Source organism: Molothrus aeneus, chromosome 3 (assembly GCF_037042795.1).
Source record: "Molothrus aeneus isolate 106 chromosome 3, BPBGC_Maene_1.0, whole genome shotgun sequence".
Classification (NCBI taxonomy): Eukaryota; Metazoa; Chordata; class Aves; order Passeriformes; family Icteridae; genus Molothrus; species Molothrus aeneus.
The window spans coordinates 4,527,453-4,548,234 of NC_089648.1; the positions used below are offsets into that span (position 1 = coordinate 4,527,453).

At 45.5% G+C, this 20,782-nt stretch overlaps 1 protein-coding gene across 3 annotated transcripts in view; it reads right to left on the minus strand.

Annotated features, from left to right (window-relative positions):
* The window catches only part of EML6 (EMAP like 6), a 93,191-nt gene that overhangs the window by 3,203 nt on the left and 69,206 nt on the right, over nt 1-20,782 (minus strand). For 2 of the 3 annotated variants that reach the window (XM_066546060.1, XM_066546059.1), the window contains exons 25-41: nt 20,416-20,592; nt 20,127-20,328; nt 19,818-19,944; nt 10,796-10,874; nt 9,679-9,808; nt 9,047-9,145; nt 7,858-7,878; nt 7,324-7,497; nt 6,446-6,654; nt 5,831-5,988; nt 5,100-5,214; nt 4,454-4,642; nt 3,318-3,490; nt 2,420-2,582; nt 1,801-1,904; nt 590-743; nt 257-357 (exon numbers count right to left, since the gene is read on the minus strand). In XM_066546060.1, the coding sequence (XP_066402157.1) occupies nt 257-357; nt 590-743; nt 1,801-1,904; nt 2,420-2,582; nt 3,318-3,490; nt 4,454-4,642; nt 5,100-5,214; nt 5,831-5,988; nt 6,446-6,654; nt 7,324-7,497; nt 7,858-7,878; nt 9,047-9,145; nt 9,679-9,808; nt 10,796-10,874; nt 19,818-19,944; nt 20,127-20,328; nt 20,416-20,592 (2,375 nt within the window). The remainder of the gene's footprint in view (nt 1-256; nt 358-589; nt 744-1,800; nt 1,905-2,419; nt 2,583-3,317; nt 3,491-4,453; nt 4,643-5,099; nt 5,215-5,830; nt 5,989-6,445; nt 6,655-7,323; nt 7,498-7,857; nt 7,879-9,046; nt 9,146-9,678; nt 9,809-10,795; nt 10,875-19,817; nt 19,945-20,126; nt 20,329-20,415; nt 20,593-20,782) is intronic. The other variant, XM_066546061.1, reaches the window with a different exon arrangement.

Consider the following 20,782-nt stretch of genomic DNA (forward strand, 5'->3'; position numbering starts at 1 on the left):
ATCTTTGTGCATCTCTGTGTGCACTCGGTGTGTGCATGTACTGTGCCTGTGCGTGTGCACTGTGTGTATCCATGTCTGCTGCATGAGCACACTGTGTGTCTGTGTGTGTGCACATGTACCATGTATGCACACTGCATTTGTGTGTGGGATGTGTCTGTGTGGTGTGTGTGCACACCCGTGGGGCTGTGTCCCTTTCTCTGTGTGTGTGTGCCTGGTTCTCAGTGTCCCCGTGTGTGGGAGTGTCCCAGCCCGTTACCTGCAGTCGTCCCCTCCGGTGCTCACCACGAACTTGTCGTCGTGCGAGAAGCGGATGTTGGTGACGTGCGCCGAGTGCCCAAAGTACCGCTTGTGTTTGGCCTGTGGGACAGGAGAGCAGCTCAGGGCTGGCACCAGGCCAAGCTCTGTGCCCACAGCCATGCTGAGCCCAAGGCCTCTTCACTCCCTGGGAGCTGCCCGTGCATGGAGCGTGCTGTGAGTGCTGTAAGAGCCTCCTGAGGATGGACCCTGCTGGTTGGGTGCTGTAACACCGAGTGCTGAGGGGCCTGGGAAAAGCAAAAGCTGCTGAGGTGAAAATAAAACAGGCACTTACAAATTTCTCCGTGCATGGGAAGTCAAACAGCTTGACCAGCCCAAAGTCATCTCCTGTCACTATGTTCAGACCAGCGTGGGTCACACAGGCACAGTTGACATCGGCTTTGTCTGCATTTCGTGGCCAGATCCCAATGACTTCATCTCCAAGAATGCTGTTCCAAAATCAAGGTAAATAAAATGCATTAGACCATAAGACTTAACTTGCTGCTGCTCTTCCACAGGGGGCTGAGTCAACACAGGTTAGTAATAAAAAATTGCCGCATTTAAAATAAAATTGTCCCTTCTAAATGATTGCCCTGAGCTCATCATGGAGACCACCACACTAAGACATCATTTTTATGTGATTCTTAAGCAATCTCTATCCATTAATCCTTAGGTTTATTTCCCATGGAACCACTGGCATCATCCTACACCAGCACCTTGTGCAGCTCTGGTCTCTATCAGCCTTCCCCCAGGACTCCTGACTGCACTGTTCCCTTAGCTGTGAGTTCCCAAATGAGGGAATGCTTGGCTCTATGTCCCCTTGTTCTCAGAAACAGGTGTGCTACCCCTGGCTTCAGCTCTCTGTAATCATTTACCCCCAGAGTCACTGCCAGAAGCATCTGCCCCCTCCCACCAGCTGTCAAGAGTCCTCTGAAACGAGGAATTGGGGGCACTCACACAATTTTATGCCAGCAGAGCCGTCAGAGTAGGAGGATTCTCATTTACCTTCTCCCAGCCCTGCCTGGTTGTCACCCACTGTCAGCTCTGCCTTTGGCCTGTCCCACTTCTCACAGGAAGAGCACAGCCACAGTTCTGCAATGCTGGGGGCAGATTCCTGTGTTCATCCACATCAGGAAATACATTTTAGTGACACTCAGAACTCCTCCATACAATCAGTGCATGTTTCCAGGCCTTCCATCATGCTGGTGTTTGCTGATGTGGGACAAGGCTGCCTGGAGTGGCCCAGAGCCGTGTGAGGGGGCAGGGATGAGTGGCAATGAGCCACTGTGGCTCTGTGACAGCCCCTGGTGTAATTAACAGCACTAATTACCACAGCCACCAAACAGCCAGAGCTGTGTGTAAAACCCCACGGGTGTCACACGGAGCTCTGGGGAAGGAGAGCCTGGGGGTGCTCTCAGGTTTGCCAGGCCCTGGGGACACCTCAGCATTTACACCCCAAACCTGTGACTGATCCCAGTGCTGCCCCACGCCCCCCTTGGCTGTTACCTGGTCCAGGTGGCCCAGGTGATTTTCTCTATGACTGCAGGGTCTGTGATTTGCTTTCCCAGGGGCACCTCGTGAACTTGACGCTTGTAGGCACCTGTGGATACCTGGAAGAGAGAAAGGAAAAATCTGGAAAGTGCTATAAACACATCATTGTCTTTAAAATTTCCAACAGTCCCACCAGGTTTTATCAGCAATTAAACATCCAGGACAATATTTCTCTTTTTTCCTCATTATCTGGAATTCATCACATGCCATATTAAAGGAATAACAATGTTACAGGATGATGATGGAAGGGGATGCTCATATGCAGAGCTGACAGATTTTCTCTCACTTCTATACTTTACTTTATCTCAACATAATTTTACTAAATCAGAAACATTTCTGAAAATGAAACCCCTTCAAATTAACAATTTGATTAAAACAACTGAGCTCTCACACACATCCCAGCCTCAGGAAGGAAGAGAAATTATATGGTTATAATATATTTCACAATTTCTCTTTCAGCATTGTCTCCCTTCCATAGACCTGGGATAAAGCTTTGCCCTCAGCACAGCTGGGGCCTGCCCCTGTTATGGTGGCCCAGTAAACCCGAGCACTGTGGGGGCTATCCCAGACATACCTGGATGTACCTGCTGTCTGCAGAGAAATCCATCTGAATGACAAAACTGGCAATGTCCTTGCAGTAGCCAATTCGGTTCAGGGTTGTGCCTTGAGTGAGATCATAAAAATCCACAGTATGTTCTTGTGAGCCCACGGCCAAAAACCTGTTATCTGGGCTGATCCTAGACAATAAAACATGGAGTGGGGAATGTCACTGGCTGTTTTGGTGCAAGGTTTGCTTCTCATGCTATTGTGACAGTAACTTTTTTTAATGAAAAAACACAAAAAACCTTCTATCAACAGCAAGACTGAACCCAAACCAAAACTTGATGCTTAAGAGAAAAGGAAGACTCACGATATCTCTGACAGAGAACAGGGTTAGCTGGAATATTGGGAAGGAATCATTGCCTGTGAGGGTGGTGAGGCCCAGGCCCAGGTTCCCCAGAGAAGCTGTGGCTCTCCCATGACTGCAAGTGTCCAAGGCCAGGTTGGATGGAGCTTGGAGCAAACTGGGACAGTGGAAGATGTCCCTGCCATGGCAAGGGGTGGGACTGGATGATATTTCAAGTCCCTTCCAACCCAGACCATTCCATGACTCTATTCTATATTGTTTGTGGTTAAATGATGCTAATATTGCACTTGCATAAAGCCACAGCACAGTGTGCAGAGCGGCACCAATCCCCTGCGAGTCAGCAACAGGCACTGCAATTTGGAGAATTAATTCCCATCATTCCAGCTGTGCAGTGTGGCTGTAACTGAATGAAAGCCCCACCACAGTGCCCTTCTCACACAGGTTCCTTCTCACACCAGCTCACACCGGTTCCAACAAACACAGACTCACAAAACCTCTGCAAATCCACCCGGCCCTCCAGGGCCGTTCCCTCGAGGCAGGGCTGTGTATTCTGAGCACCTCCTACCTGATGTCCTGAATTGCAGATTTCCTGTCCCGCTTCTTGCCCCAGACCTTGAGGCTGTTGACCAGCAGGAGGACGAACTCGCCGTTCCTCATGCCGATGGCCACCATCTCCCCGTCGGGGCTGTAGGCGGCGCAGCGCGCGGGGTGCCCCAGGCTCACCTTGTTCACCAGCTTCTGCAGGGACACGGGCAACAGGCTCACACCTCCCCAGCACACCCAGAGCTTCCAAACACAAAGTACAGAACTTGCTTAATTAAAAACAAATCCACTCTGTTTCCCTCTAAACATAAACCTGAAATGTCACACCGAGACTCACATCCCACCAGGCATATGTCGCTAAGCAGACTTCAAAATAGAGATGTGATTTGGATGGGGGGTTCATGTTTGCATTATTTTGTAGACTGACATCGAGTTTCACACCAGAAAAAGGACTATTTAGCAGAAAAAGCTGAAAAATCTATTTCCTAATTTGTTTGAAAGGTGGCTTTGACATCTTCAACAACTGCTGATTGGCACAGAGCTCTCCCATTTCATTTGGCACATGGAAATGTCCTAGAAAGATCTTGTATTTTCACCTAGCTGGTTGTATTTATAATAGATTAATTTTCCTCATTAAAAATTATCCTGTTAGCTCAGGTAACAAGCTTTTGGAAAGGTTTATGCTGGGCAAAATAAGCTGTAAACTTCCTGATGGTTTTTTTTTAAATGTTTTATTTGTTGTTTTTAAAAATGGTTGCTGTTAGCCAATTTGACTTGGAAAAATCCCTGAGGCAACATGCAGAGTTCCAAAGGAAGGCTCTGAAGAAGAGGGAGCCATGCCTGCCAGGAAGGCAGAAGGATGGGCAGGGGCTGTGTGTGTGACAGCACAGTCTGTGTCACCCAGACAGGCAATGTGGAATTAAAATGCTTCCTTGATCCCCCTGCCTGCAGATTTGGATCAAAATAAACAATGCCCAACAAGAGGCACTCCATGAGCAGGTGTGCTGGTGAATCCCTACATTTCTCTGGGAGTGCTGGTGCCAAACATGACCAAAACCTGCTCTCATTCCAGGGCTGCTCAAAAGCACAGCTGGAAAAATGGATGCTTGGATAAAATGCTCACTTTTAATCCCACACGTTTACATTCACAGCACTCACTTTGTCCGACAGGTCCCAGATCCTGGCTGTTCCATCGTTGCTTGCAGAGATAAAGATGTCTTTGGAGGGGTGAGTTGCCAAGCCCCAGATTTCCCCTTCCATGTGACAGTCAATTAACAAGTTAGAAGCAGCATTTTTTTCTCCTACTTCAAGGATTTCTCCATCTTTTGTTCCCACTAAGATCTTCCCCTGTTTGTAGCCAAAGGAAAGGAGTGGAGAGAGGAGGTCAGTGTAACAGTAACTGCCACGGTTTGAACTGCCAGAGCTTCCTTGGCAAATACTTGGAAAAAGCATAAACAGATTAAGCTTGCAATTGGTTAATGGCTACTTGATTGGCAATATAAAACAACATTCCTCAGTGGTGTTTTTATCAAGGAATGTGTCAAAATGAAATAGAGACCATCCCTGGAGCTCTTGACTGGGCAGGCCCCACCCCGTGCAGCATCACTGCTCCTTTCTCGTGCACAATTTAAACACGTGCAAGAGTGACTGCAGCAAGTCACACGACTCCGTTATTTCTACTGTGTTCCACTTCTCACAGTCTCTCAGGAACTCCCCGTGGGGGTTTTGTGGCTTTAGAGCAGCAGCAGCAGCAGCAGCAGCTCGGGCAGGCAGCTGAGCTCTGCCCTGCCCGCCGTGCTCTCACCTTGCCGCGGCACACGGAGCGCACGCACTCGATGAGCTGCCCGGTCTCCAGCTGGAAGGCTCGGCACCGCTTCATCTCCTGGTCCCACAGCTTCACTGCTCCCCCCTCCTTCGTGCTGCAAAGGAGCCCTGGTGTTACCTGCTGCCTCCTTTACACATGGAAATCCCACCAGCATTTTTCTGCTTCTATCACTAAACACACACTGACCCACCCTCCACTCCATATTGCTATTATGGTGCAATGGGAAGTAAATAATAAAAAATTCAATGCTTTCACACTTCATGTTCAAACAGCACCATCATTTGTACAAACCAAGCTGCTCTCTTGCCATGTATCTCAAATCTGTTTCTTGGCCAATCTGTTTCTTGTGGTAATCCCAGGACCTGCAGCATCTCCACTGGGAGAGGCTGTCTGTAGTTTGACAGAACAAACAAATGAAGAGAACTCCACTTATGGCAGGAGCTCAGGCAACAGGAGCTTATCCAGGTGTTTGGAACAATTCCAAAGAGGTTCAGCATCTCTCCACCACATAACATGTGCCACTGTGGCCCTCAAGTATCCTGTTTTAGTCTTTCACCTACTGATCCACCTGGGCAGGTTGGATGCAAAACTGAGAGTGAAGCTGCCACAGCACAGAGACCATTTATCTCTGGGCTGCTGCATAAATAACAAAGACAAAAGGCACACAAGTGAGACAGAAGTTGGCACTTGAGGAAGATGCTGTGTCTTACGGCCTCTCCTTCCCTCCAGTGACGATGAGCCCGTCCCGCAGAGTCGTGTACATGGTGAACACCGGTCCCGTGTGAGCCTTGGCCACCAGCCTGACCAGGAAATGATCCTTCCACACGTACACATCTCCATTTATGGCACCAGTGAACGTGAGGTTATTCTGCAACAGACAGCAGCAATCTCTGATACAACAGACACCTCAGCATTTTGGTTCAGCTTCAAGTAAAATCCTTTAAATTTAATTTAAAAGTCCTTAATGACCACACTGGATTGTCCCCATTGGTGGTATCACTGGCATGTGTCACACTAAATACCATTAGCAGAAAAAAATATACAGGAAATAACAGATCAAGTTTAAGCTAAACAGATAAATAACCAGCAAAGTGAAAAAAAAAAAAAAGGCAAAAAGAAAGCCAGGGCAGTAGGTGTGCACAGAGCTTAATAGAAGACATTCACCCAACTGTGTTCAGGAAATTCAGGGAAGGATCTCAAGGGGCACAGGTTTTAAATCCACATTTCACTAACAAGCACTGGGTTGGATTTCAGCAAGGAAAACTGACCCTTGCAGGTTTAATACAAAGTAATGTAAAATCCTGCAGCAGGTAATTTGAACTCACTGCTCCAAAGGCAACAGAGAGCATGGTTTGCATTTTGGCATCTTCCATGGAACCAATCACTCCTTTCTTGTAGAGCAAAGCGCTGCCAGCCAAGGTCCAGAACTTCATGTGTTTGACCCCCACGGACACGAACTGAGTGTCGGAGTCGGGGCGGAACTCCACAACGAAGATCCTCTCCAGGTGTCCTCCCCTACTGGCAACTTTTGCCCCTGGTTTAATGAGCAAAGGATGAAAACAAAGCTGAATTCACCTGAGGAATTAAGCTCTGATATGATTTCATCAAATAAATTGAGTTGGTATTGGATTAGAGGTCTGTGTCCCAGATGCTGACAGCTGCAAATCCCAACACTGTTTAGGGTATCAAACATCTTAATGCAACTCCCAACGTCCCTGGTTATTCCATTGCATCCCACAGATTTAGGAAATGCAGATTTAAGGCCTTCATAGCACAATCTGTCTCCTGGGTCAGTGAAATAACACAGAAATGTTGGCTATCATCTGGTGAGAAATGCACAGGGACACACTCATGAGCTGAAGAACTTCTCCTCTCCCCTCCGTCATTTCCAAAGATAATTCTCTTTTAGAAATTACTTCCCAAAGGCCTATCTCCATCATAGCACTTGAAGTGTTTTAGGGAAGAAAAGGAATAGTTTTCCTTAATTTCATGTAATTTTATGTTAAGCATCATTCTTTCCTTAATTTCCACTTAAAATAGGTGTTAAAAACTTATCTTCCTGTTCATACTTTTTAGCCCTTCACCATCTTTAACTGATTAACTGGGATAGAGAGGGGAGACAAAACTCCAAAGACTTGAATGGCAAAGGCAGTCATTTGCACAGCTCTGAGGCTGAAGGCCCACGGTTTCCCCTGGCTTGTACCTTCCTGCCACCTCCAGACAGTGATGGTGTGCTCTGGGTCCACTCCCACTGACACCAGAAGTTTGCCCGTGGCGCTGAAGTTCACGTAATTGACGCCTTTGGTGTGGAAGCAGCGCAGCATGGAAAGGGTTTGCTTGCTCATGGCATCCCAAATGTGAATTGTGGGGGTTGTACCTGCAGGCAGAGAGAGGCATTGAAAGAGGATTAATTCTGGAAAGCTTCAGTGCAAACCAGGCATTTTTCAAGAACATTTAACCTGAACAGACATTAGTTGGGGGTTTGGATTTGTTTGAAGATTAGCACTACTGGGAAACAAAGAGAAATCAAAATAGCTTGCAAAACACAGGGAGGGGGAATCATTGCAGTCCATGGAGTCAGACAAGTTCTAAAAGAACAACATAACATTCATGAAGAGCCTCATGCAAAAGAAATTGCCTGCAGATGTTTCACTTGTATCCATGGTTCACACAGATACAACGAGGCAACATGGAACTCAACAGGACTCTGCTAAATTCACAAACAAATCAGCCTTACCTGGGAATTCTGTCATGTCACCTGCATTGTGAGAGCAATGGCAAATGAGGAAGCACCAAGGGAAAACAATAGGTGAAATAAGTCATGTGGCTCGTGCTGAAGTGCCAGCATCAGCACCAGAAGGAAAACAAAATTAAAAACTTGGAAATGGATATGGATTAAATCAACAAAACAAATAAGCAGGAATATTGTTGAACTTTTTTGGGTATATTGGCTTTTATACACAAATATTGCAACAATATTTAGTACTAGTAAGTTTTAAAAATGGTATCTAAAAGAAATGTTAAAGGCATGCAGGTTTTAACAATTCTTAAATTCAAAAGTGAAGCGAACCTCTACTTATACAAAGTATCAAATCAAACTCAGAAGCACTGGTCTCCTGAGGCCTAGGAAAAGGACTTAAGCCTTTTCCATGTCCCAGAAATCAGTGTTTTGCACAGCTCTGGCACCACGTGCAGGTTTGGGTGCTCCCTCCACATATTCCAGCTGCAGTGACTGTGCTCAGGACAGGCAGCAGAGGGTTTGTGTTTGTCACTGTGCTCATCACCCCCTGTCAAGTGACTCCTGTCCTCAAGTTATGGATTCCATTCTCCTTCTGGAGCGGGCTGAGGAGACGTTCTGACCCCGTTCTCCTCCATAAAGTTAATTACTTCAGCACTAGGCTGAGGGGCAGCACATCCTTCTCAAGGCTTGGGACTACTCATCCTGCATTCCCCATGCAATGTCTACTCCTGCAGGAACCTCTTTGTAAACAATAAACACACAAAAGCCACATATCAGTGGTTTCTCAGCTGTCCCCTGATATGTCCCCTAACTCCTGCTGAGATCTCTCTCTGTTTCTGGCCTTTTCTGTACAGCTCCTGTATTCCTGCAGAGAAAATGATGCTCATTGTATTCTCACTGCTAAACAGTGCCTTGGACACAGGAAGGAAAGAAGGAACTCTATAAATCAGATTACAGAGATGATTAGGCAGTTTATCAAAGTTTGCCTTCTGAAATATGATTACACTCCAATTAACTCTAAAATCCAATCACTCACAATCAGAGACGGAACTGAAACAGTAAGAAAACCCCAGAGCTTGATGACTTCTTCCAAATCAAACAAGAAGTAGAATTCCCCACAGAGAAGCCCCAAATAAAGCAGTGCCCTGAGAGCTGCGAGGGAAGCTTTGCTCAGGCTGTCACGTACCGATCTGGCTGGTGGCCACCACGTTCTTGTACTTGGGGTGCTGGTTCACTGTCAGGCACAGGATGTCATCTGTGTGCTCCAGGTAGAAGCTCTGGCTACCTAAGGCCATCCAAACAGGATTTCAGTCACCACAGGACCAGGGAAGAGCCACCACAGAAGCACAGACTGCTTGGGCAGCTGCTACAGCTCTGCAGGGGATGGGGGGCCACTAAGGCTGCTCTGCTCCCATTCCCAGGCACCACTCCCAAATGCACTATGGACACAACCACCAACACACACAGGTGGATACAAAAGCAATATTTGGGAAATTATGTGTACACCCAGGGAATCAGCCCACAGCCACCATGGCTGCAAGAAACACCAAAATGGCAAAGCAAAGCCCAGGCTTCCCAGTGAAATCCCAGGGAACTGAGGCAGTGAGTGGGGAAGGGGCCCAGAAAGGACAATGGGGCCATCCTTGTTTCCCAGCCCACAGGCCAGAGGCTGTCCGAGGACTCGAGTCCCCAAAGGCCTCCCCAAAGTTTCCCAAATGTGGGAAAGCCATAGGAAGATTAAAAAGTTCAGACTTCCAATCAAAAATATTTTCCTTATCAAGCTATTTTATCTCCAAGTATTTTTTCAAGTGGAATTACCAGTGGAGAGGTTTTGGACAATGCCTGCTGCAGCTGTGTGGAAAATGATGTCAGCACCATCGTTCAGGTAATGGAGGTTGTTGCGACAGTCAAATCCTCTGTATCCAAACACGTGGTCTAAAGCCAGCTCCTGCTCCAGGAAAACAAAAAGAACAAGAGTGAAATGGAAGAAAAACCAAGATTTCAGAGCCTGGAGCACTTAAGGACAATTCTAAATTACACAAGTACAAATATCTTGTGGAGGCAATAGAATAACAAAATAATAATTAGTTACCCCCACTCTGCTCATTTATTGAGGCATAACAATATCAGAGGCTATCAACAACCTTTAATTGGTCAACTGAAGCACTACACTTATATTATTTTCTTTTTTTAATTATTCAGAGGGCTATAAATGCCCTGGTTCTGTAAATTCCCATTCCAAACAGATACAACTCACAGAACAGGTTGGATTTTATTGCTCTTCCCATCACAGTTAATATTTATATAGGGCATCAGATATTTTAAAGAAGCTATCTGCAGAGTTTTCAAAAATCATTCTCATAAACTACCACATTTCCACAGACCAAATTCTGACCTTCAAGTCCTTAGAGGAAGCTAGGGCAAACTATGAGTAACTCTGTAATTAAGACATTAATCAGAGGTGTAATTACAGCTTACAATGAGCAGTTGCCAAGGAAATTTCCTCCAGGAAGCCAGCATGGTTAATGGATTGTTGTTAGAGCTGCCTTGGAGCCCTGAAGCCCAACTTAATGACTGCCCCAAACACAATCACAGCTCACTGGGAACAATCCCAATTAGCCACAGACCAAGTGCTGCAAATGGTCCACACAGGTCACAAAACATTCCTGGTTCTGCCTCTTATGTGGGAATTCAAACAAGTTGTTTGGGGAGAAAGGGAAGTTCCAAAGTCAATGAGCAAATTCCATCATTCAAAATCCCACAGAGGATTTTTCCTGGGCCAAAGTTCTGGATGCATTTCCCTTAGGGTTGAGCAGGGAGCATGGGAATGCACAGACTTTGTGATTGTACCTGCCCTTCACTGAGAGACAAACAGGGGTGGATTTCACCCAGCACATGTTACTCTTAAAGAAATAGGAAGGATATGAATGCTGACCTCAACCAGTTTCTTTTTTTTGTTGACATTGTTCTTTTGCAGTTTCTCAGGCTGAGGAGCAGCTCTGCTCACAGGTGGCCTGAAAAGAACATTTAAAAAAGGAGACAATTGATATATTTGAAAGTTAAACACAACCTTCAAAACCACAGCATGTGTGAGCAGCAAATGGACAGTTGCCCCTGTATGAGCTCTTTTAGAGTTGTACAATAAACTGATTAAAATCCTGCACTTTTTGATGGAAAGTGCAGAAACATTGATGTAGACTTCACAGATGAGTGGCAGAACAACCAACCTTACACCACTCAAAAGACCCCAAAACATAATGATTTAAATCCATGGAAAAATCCTTGAGTATGAAATGATGGTAAATTGGTGCTTTCAGAAATGATCTGAAGTAATTTCTGCAGCTGGCAGTTGACCTGTGCCCAGCCTTGCTTCTTCTGAGAAAGCCTTTCCCAAAACCTTGACATGGCTTCAATAAAATCTTCTCAAAATCATATTAAAGATAAAATGGTTGCATTTAAATGCACAAGTCATTCATCCAAGGGAATTTGGGAGATTGAGGCCAGCAAAGCTATTTTATAGAATTACAGTTGCTAAAAGTAGATAGAGACAAATTCAGAACAGAGGTTGAGACAAAATCTGATGGGTGCAAATGGTCTGTGAGGCCAGATAACCTCTGCTGCTGCTGTTGATCCTGCTGGGAAAAGAGGGACAGAGCTAAGGGGAGCATGTGGAAAGCATTCCCAGAGCTTATGATTCCAGAAAAACCTGACCTTGCTCTTACATTCCACGTGCTGTGAAATTTGTTCCTGTCCTGAGACCGTAACTACCAATAATTCCCATTTTGCAAAAAATTAATTGGAGAAGAATGAAATCCCTTTTGTGTATAGGGAGCTGCTTTTTCTGGAGCTGGATTTCTCATGGAAGGTACTAAAGGCACAGTGGACAGAGCACAGTGTGGACTGAGCCCTGTGGGAATGCAGGACAAGCTGAGCTCAGACAGAGCAAGGCTGGAGGGAACCAGTCCAAGCCACGTCTCAAGCACAGCAAGGACCAAGAAGCACATGAGCAGGTGACCCATGACACCAAGAGAGTGAAAGAGTTACCTTGATCCCCTTGGAAGCAGCAAATAAAGCCAAGCAAGAAATTTAATAGAGTTTAGGAGTCACTTGTGAGCACGAGACTCATGCACAAGCACTTCAGAGGCAGCAGTCATTCCTGGGGCACAGCACTGCTATCCAAGCATGCCAGCAAAACTAAAACAGAAACCAGAGAGTGCACAGACCCACAAACATCACACCTGGCATCCCTGGGCAGCCTCAGAGCTAAAGGTCCTGCAGGATGGAGGGGACAGGGAAGCTACGTCCAAGCTTCCTGCACACTTTGCACCAGAGCACAAGGGGGTTCCATGGTTGGTTTATTTTCAGGAGCCTGGCAGGGAGGGAACTGCTAGGAAGTTGACAGTTTCCTAGGCAGTGCTGAGAGTGCACACAATGGATGATTGTTCTCTATCCCAGCTCAGCTGCAATTTAGCCCACAATGGCTGTGAGGAGACCAAGTCACTGCCAGGACAGCCTGTCCTGCCTTGTCCTCAGGGAACAAGTACCTTTATTTCCTCAGAGAGTGGCCACTCAAGTCCCCTGGGGTGACCCTGGGTGGAGCAGGACAGAGCAGCGGTGCTGTGATCAGCAGGGAAGGGCAGAGGAAGTTATTACAAAACTTAATTGTTTTACAAAATAAATTCATCATTTCATTTCAGCCCAGATTTATGAGGGCCTCTGAACTGGCATTTAGGAAAAGAATTGTTTTCTTGCATGCTTTTTTTCTGTTTTAGTGTTATTTCAAACTGGATCATTTCTACATTTCTTTACCTAGGAATATCAAAGTTTATGACAAGAGCAAGCCAAAATACTTCATGAAAGCAAGAGAACACTACCACTGTGACATGCTTGATAGTCACCAGATTGTAAGCATGAGGCTTAACTTGGAAACACACACAGAGATACTTTTATAGCTACCTGCTCACAGCACACACAAACACAGATGTTGTGTGCATTCATATATACACAGCCATGTATATATACACACACGGGTGCATTCACTGCCTCATCACCACCTCAATAAAACAAATGGAAAGCAGCCATCAGAAACATTGTAAGAAATAATTTCACTTTTAACAAGCCTGTGACTACATCTAGTTTGTTTTGACACAGAAGATGGCACTGCCAAGACAAGAAATCTGCACTGTAGCAAATGACACCCTTTGCCCTGCTGGGCCTGTGCAACCTGCATGGCACATTGCAGCAATGCAGGCCTCAGCTGGGCTCCCAGCAGTACTTACTTGACAATTCCCTGCCTCCAAAGGAAAGCAAGTTAAAACATAACACAAGCATTAATGGTTTCTTTGCAGCAATTGAAAACAAACGTGCTTAGATCATGTTATGGCACAGAGGAGCTCCAGGAAAGAGAGGACACAGTCAGGCAAGAGGGTTTCAGTTCTTTGGGCACTGTGAATACAGCAGAGAAGGTTTCTGTTACTCGTGGCAATCTCGAGGATGATCTCCCATGAGGACACACAGCTGTCAGTCAGGGATAGAATCCAGATCCAAACTGACAAAACCTCAGCACCACCTTCATGCAGAAATGTGAAAATTGTGAGTGAACGTTCCTTCCAGCCATGGGGTGGGGAGAAGCCCAGTTCAGGGGAGGGGTGAACAGGCAGCACCAGGATGGAGAACAGCAGATGGACACAACAAGGGCTGGGCTGGGGGGAAGAGGGAATGAGGTTTTGTAAGAGTGGAGCACCTTGAGGGAGGAAAAGATGTGATCTTAGAGAGCAGGGCCAAACTATGAGGAGAAAAAGATAGATCTGTTGAGATGGAAAAAAAGGTCAAAAGAAAAGGCAGATCAAAAACTGTAATGATAAATTCTTTGGGAAGGGGATAGAACCAGCTCCTGTTTCCAGGTCACAGGACAGAATTGCTGTCTGGTTGGAGATGCTGACTGCAGTGAGAATAAACTGGGGAGAACACAAACATTCTGCTCCAAGGCCAACAGGAACAGCATGGGAACTCCAGAAACTCCATCATGGGAAAGGGACCAACAAGGTCTGGGGCAGGGACAGACGGACAGGAGCGTCCTGCACCAAGAAGGTGACAGGCTGAGCCAGCAGCAATGGGTGGGGAAAAACTTCAGGCCCAAAAGGGACAAAAGGGAGACAGACATGGATTTACATGGCTGCAAACTGGAGAGGGAACACACTTGGATCTACACCAACATGAGCAGGGCTGCTCCTGAGAAGAGAAAGCAAGGTTCAAGGAGAGGAAAGGGTGGTAAGGGCTGTATTGGGCAACAGAACAAAAATCCAAGGTTTGAAAACTATACTGTTCATTTCAGAAAAAAATGCAAAAGCAGCTTTTAACTGTACCCTTCACCAGCAACAGGAGGGGACTCCCAAGCGCCCCCAAACTGCTGCAAAACTCCTCAAGCTGTTTTTAATCCCTTCCCAGAAAAGGGATTAAAAGATTTTGTAAATTCTAAACGCTTGGATTTTGCCATCCCAACATACACAGGAGTTTTACATACAACTTTTCCTGCTGTTACTTTTTTTTAACGTTTTGTAGCTATCATAAGACAACAAAAAGAACAGGATTCAACATGAAAATACCATACTTTCAAACACAGCAGATCAAAGCAAAGCTCAAACAAAACTGGAGAGAAACATCAGTGGTAATTTGTGTTTTTAAAGGACTGAAAAAGCCTTACATAGTTACAATATTTATAACTTCACATGCATGCTGATGCACTCTTTAAAATAAAAAAAAAATCAAAAAACTCAAAAAGAATCACAAAGTACTGCAGGACATATGGTGGGGCCAGCTGCTGTCACAGCCTGTCAGGGCAGCTGGTCACTGCAGTCCCAGGTCATTCCAGCCCAGTGCCCAGTGAAACCAGCACCACAGCAATCAGTAAGGAGGGCAAGCACCGGGATTAAACCTGAGGGACTTTGTTCTGAGCACCTTGGGAACAGCTCCTGTACCTCAGACTGGCTCTGCTGTCCCTCACACACTGAGGGAACAGAGCCTTTTCCATTTGTTTTGTTATTCCCTGCCTAAGCTCCAGCATGTTTTTGAAGCTGTGTTGTGTAAATACAAACACTGAACCAATCACACACAGCAGATTCTCCCTCTGCATGACAGAACATGAGAAACGTGGCTTTTCCATCAGCCCTGGAGTACCTCCTGCACAACATTCCTGGGGAAAGCTGAGTATTTCACATCATCCTCAGTGCAGAGAGCCCTCAGGCTCAGAGAGAGAGGTGTTGGGAAATTGTGGCAACGCTGGCATCCCTCAGTTCCACTCCCCCAGGTGTCACACAAACAGAGCAGACCTTTGAGCCAGCTCTGTGCTGACCTGTGGGAGCAGTGGGATTGACTCTGAGTTCAGCTGCTTGGCAGGGACTGACAAATACCAGTCACAATGTGGACAAGCCTTGGGGATGAAACCAGCAGGCTGTCAAATGCATTCAGGGTGCATTAACTTGACATAATGCTGTTGAGAAAGTAAAAGTGAATATTCCAAATGATGCTCCTCATCCTCAGAGAGGGGCTCTCTGCTGGAATAAGCCCAAAGTTATTTTCTCCACCCTAAAGATGTATTTTTTCAGACACATATTGAATAGCCCCCACCTACACATAAATACAACACAGATTCACACTCAGAGCTGTTGCACTGCACCCACAGACATGTGTGTGTGTAAAGGTGCAGGAACCAAGGCTGCAGCCATATATTGAATAATTCATGGGGCAAAGGCTTGTGGGGGCTATTTGGGAAGCTTATATAAGTTAGCTCATGTTGTTTTAAAGAAATCAATAATTGAAAGTAACATTTGAAGAGAGAAAATTCAACTTCTTTAACTTTTCACCTTTATCAGGACATATGATTACACCACAAAGGCAAACACCACAACAGAGACCAGGCTCTGAGGTGGGTAATTCATGGGGAGTGAGACAAGCCAGGATGCCGAGAAAACGGAAAACCAGACAAACATGCTAACGCTGCTTCTTGTTTTCTACACATTCCACCTGCTTTGGAGGAGTTCCCATCACCAGGTACATGTGGAGTCATGCAAACTGAGCTAAGGGAGAGCTGCAGATGCAGGGGGTGTGTTAGGGGTTAGTAGGAGGTCAAATGCAACCAGGCCTTTGCCTTTGAGATTAGTAACATAAACACAATCATCAGCAAGCTCGTGTTACTTCTCATGGTATCAATTCTTGGTTTAAATGGTCCCAGCCCTTTTGTGAAACAGCACAATTCTTCTGTGGCACACAGCAGAGCTTACAATTGTCCTGGATTGTCTGGGACAGTCCCAGCAGCGGCCAGGGGGTCCCGAGGAGCGGGAGCCCCGTGCTGGGAGCTCCCCCTCTGCCAGACGGCTCCTGCTGCCCCTCTCCAGGGCACCCTGCTCCTGACCCCGGGCATGGCAAGGGGTGCCAGCCACAGGGACACACAGGGACACAAGGGGGGTGGGGAGGACAGGAGGGAACACACGGAAAGGGGGAAGAAGAAAACAACGGGGTCGGGGAGAGGAGAGAGAAACAACAATCAATTAATGATCTTAACCAAACGCACCAATGCAACTGCAAGACATTTTAAAACTGTGCCTCAGCAACAGCTCTCCTGTCACTTTGCCATCCTAAAGCTGTAGCTGGTGATGGAGACAGGAAATGTTAGATCCCCTCAAAAATACCAGGACATGACTTGATTCAAATCCTGCAAGTAAAATCTATCATGCAACTTCTACACTCCTCCAAGATATTTGCAGAATTGTGATTGTTTTATTTACATTTGAGTTAGGAAAAATAAATTTCATAAAGGGCTCTCATTTTCTTTCCTAAGGGAAAATGTTATTATTCCTCCTAAGTTTGTACTAATCACTGTTCAGTTCAGCTCCCAACCCTACACTTGCAATCTTCTCAGGAGTCCCACCACTGCTCCTGAGATCAAACTCCTCCTGAATTGAACAATGAATTATTATTTCCAGAGAAATTATGTACCTGGAGGTTTTCAGATTCACCACCTTCTATTAGAGAAGCACAGAGTCCCCTGCAAGTTTATTCCAGCAAACAGAAGGATTAAACAGATGGATGTGTCTCATTGGTGCTACACAGCACCTTTGGAACGTGTTTGATTTCATAAGCTGGAATGCAACTTCAGCAACAGTTTACCCTCTGAATATGACTATTAACAGAAAAAAAAAAACCCCAGAGAGCTCCAAGTCATTGCCCCCAAGGAGCAGCTCACAGAAGCAGCCCCAGCTATTCCTACTTCTTGCTTAAACCAGAAACTTGCTTTTTCTCTTTTTTTCCCCCCTTTCCTTAATTTAAATTGCTTAATTATGAGTTTCTTCTCACTACACCTTCATAATTTTTCCTTTCTCAAAGCCACAACGAAAATAGAGCAAGGGGGACACTCCAAGACCCTCACTAGATGATGCAGTGAAGTGGGCCAGCAGTTTTCCAGGCCTTGGGATTTACTCACAGTTCCTGTTCTAAGCAGCCTCCCAGCTTGTCCCACAGTTTTGAACACGTGGGCAGTGAGTGACAGTAAGTTACCAATGCCAGAATATTCAGGGCACAAAAGCCATAAAGTGCACAATCCCGGGGGTCTTCAGACAGACACATGGCACAATCACAAAGGGAAAGATCTGGAATATTTCCCCCAGAAAAACCTCCTCCTCAAAAGCTTACCAGGTTTCCCCACACACCTGCCTGAAAGAGAATGGAACACATCCTCTGGGTTCCCTTCTTCAAACCTGGAGGGGCTGGGAGAGCTCCTCCAGCTGTGCCTTTGGCTGCCTCCAATATTCCTTGCTGCCTCTTCACCCAGCCCTGTGCACAGAGATTTCAAGGCTCCCCAGCCTCAAGGCCTGACTTGGTCTTAGATTTCCCTGGACATTTAGGATTTCTCTAAAAACAAACTTTCCATTTCACCTGGATTGACCAACTCCCACTTCAGACCCTTGCAGGTGCACAGAAAAGTCAGGCCAGGGATTTCAGAAGTTTGTCATGGGCAGACAAACCCTTTTCCAGCTGCTGCATTCTCTTGTGCTCTCAGAAAAGATGGAATTGGACACAGCTACAAAGCTTCCCTCATATCTCATACATCTCCTGAGAGAAGTCAGCCTTAGCCTGAGGCACTCCCAGCTGGGGGTGCCAAGGTTCTGCAGGAATTGTGCCCTTATTGTCCCCCTGGAGCAGGAATTGCAGTCTTGCAGTAACCAACACACGGATCCTGTCTCACTGCACTCAAACCCCAGCACCCTTCACAGCTTATGGCCCTATCCAACCACTACACCCTCAGAAAGCAGTTTGGATGACATTTTGCCATAAAGTTGCCACTTCTGATTGTTTCCCTATTTCTATTAATCCCTTGAAGACAGGAAAGGGAATTGATCTTTGCTTAACAAGTGACATATGAAAATGACAAGATTTTTTTATCAGATTGATCAAAACAGCAAATTCCAAATACCAAAGGTGTGATTGTACTGAAGCATCTGTAATTTAAAAAGGAGATAAAAATGTGTACAAGAGCTGTGACTTTCAAGCAGAAAAGATGGGAAGGATAGTGACAAGGGTTTATTTTTAAGCTAGATTAAAACAAAGTACAAAACTGTTGATAACACCAAGCATCACCACAGCAGAATAAAACAGCTGGACAGTACAAGTGTTTCTGGTACAAAACATCTGTACCAATGCCACTTATTATTCCTGTAACATTTCAGCAATTCAGCCAAAATAAAATAACAATTTTCCTTTTTTAAACTCAATTTGCAAACGTTTATGTTTACCAGATGATACACTATGCCTTTTTGTAGAAAGATGGAGGAACAAATTCTTTATTTGAGGAAAAGAGAGATTCTTAAAAGAAATGGAAAAAGAGAAGGTTATGGTCCAACATTTCATTGTAAAGATCACTGATCCTCCTCCTGCATGGAATTGTTAAAACATTGTGATGAAAAAAAATGGGTGCAACCTTGTTCTTCTTATTGTTCATACCCCACATTTCACACCCAGTTCTCCTGTTTTGCACATTTACTGAGCAAAAATGATTAATTACTTTCTGTTCAAGATGTTCAGCACTGCAGTCTTTGAGAGCTTTAAAGACAAACTTATTTTTCCAAGGCCTACATGAGATTGGGAAGTATTATTAACTCCATTTTGTCTCTTGCAATAACAGAACTGGGCTGAAATTCTTTCTGTGGGTTAACCCGCAGCAGTCCTTGGTGTCAGTGCCCAGAGGGGGGCAAGAGCAGGGAAACTCCTGATGAAAGAATGATCATTTCTAAGAAAATGCTCTATCAAAAGAGACAAAATGGATTCCCAGCTGAGTCACCAGCTGGATTCACAGGTAGGGATTTACTGCTCCAGGTTTTGAGGGGGAATTATTTACTGGTTATAGATGCTCCTGTTCTGTCCCCATCAGATTTTAGCACCCCCTCCTTTAGGTCTGTGTTTCACTGGACTCACCCTCTGTTCTTAGCTCCTACCTCTTTTCTTTGCTCTCCTCTCCAACACTGTTCCCCTTCCAGATAATTTTTTCTAGAATATTTCAGCCTAAGGCCAGTGTGTGCCATGGGAAATTCCAGCTTTAACAGTGACAACCTGACACAATTACTGAAGTAACTGAAAATCTTGTAATAAAAGCACCACCCAAAGCCTTAACCACAACATATTTACAAGCTTACCACTACCACAAGTGCTCTGCTGCAGACACACACACTGCTTAGGAGAGAATATAAATGCTCATGTGAATGGCAAAAGAGAACAACACTCAGAGATGTGTCATATATATGTATTTTTCTCCTTCACATTAACATGTTGTACTGTGTGAACACCATTTTAAATGTCATCTGGTGAATTTTAAAATTCCTGTCTTATTTCTAAGGACTAATTTTAGTTGAATGAAAAGAGATCTGCAAAAGGGCACACATGGAAGCAAAAGCCTTTGTGGGACATACCTCTCTTCCACTGAAACCTCCTTCAGCTGCTGATGGGGCTTTGTGCCTTCCATTTCTCGGATGCTCACTGCATAGATCTTAGTGGTGTAGTCAATTGCTTTTTCTCTTGCAACATCACTGTCATAACCTTAGAAAAATAAAACATAGAATAAAACAAACTACCATAGTGGGACAGGAGAGAACAAGAAGATCTGCAACAATGAGAGGAAGGAAACAAAACCTACCAAGCTCTCCTCACACTGACATTTAGCAAGTTAATTGCCTGTGTGAATCTCTGGTTGGGGCAAGGAAGAATTAAATCCTCTTTACCTCCATCTTCTTCTGCATCTGTGTCTGATTCTTCACTGTCCACCAGCTTGCTCTCCTGGATGCCCAGGAACTCCCTGGTCCAGATCATGAGGGCGGTGTCGGCGCCGCCCACGGTGAGGAGCACGGAGTCGTTGTGCAGCCACTGCACGTTGGTCACCTGGGCACTGTGCCCCACGTACTTCTTGAACCTGGCATGCTGGCCCTGCAGCACACAACATCCCCACTGGCACCCAGCAACCCCTCCTTCCTTCCTTTCCTCTCCCATCACTGCCATCCACACATTTCTTACCTTCACTGGGTAGGAAAAGAGCTTCACAAACCCAAAATCATCTCCCGTGGCCAGGAGGGTCCTGTCCTTCGTGAGACTGGCAGCGTTGACAACGGTGACATCGCTGTGCATGGGCCAGATTCCCTCACAGGTGGGACCAAGCACACATGTCCACGTGTCCCATTCAATCTTCTCTATCTGCAAGCAAAATTCCCCCAGAGAAGGCTGCTAACTTTAAACACACCAAATCCACACTCATTTCATGTGTATCATTTTCTATGTTTGACATTTTTTATTTTAATACTTTGAGTTCTTAAGAAACTGTGCTGTTCCACTTGTTAATACAAATTAATTTTGATGTATCTTCATCAAAAGCTTAACACTTTAA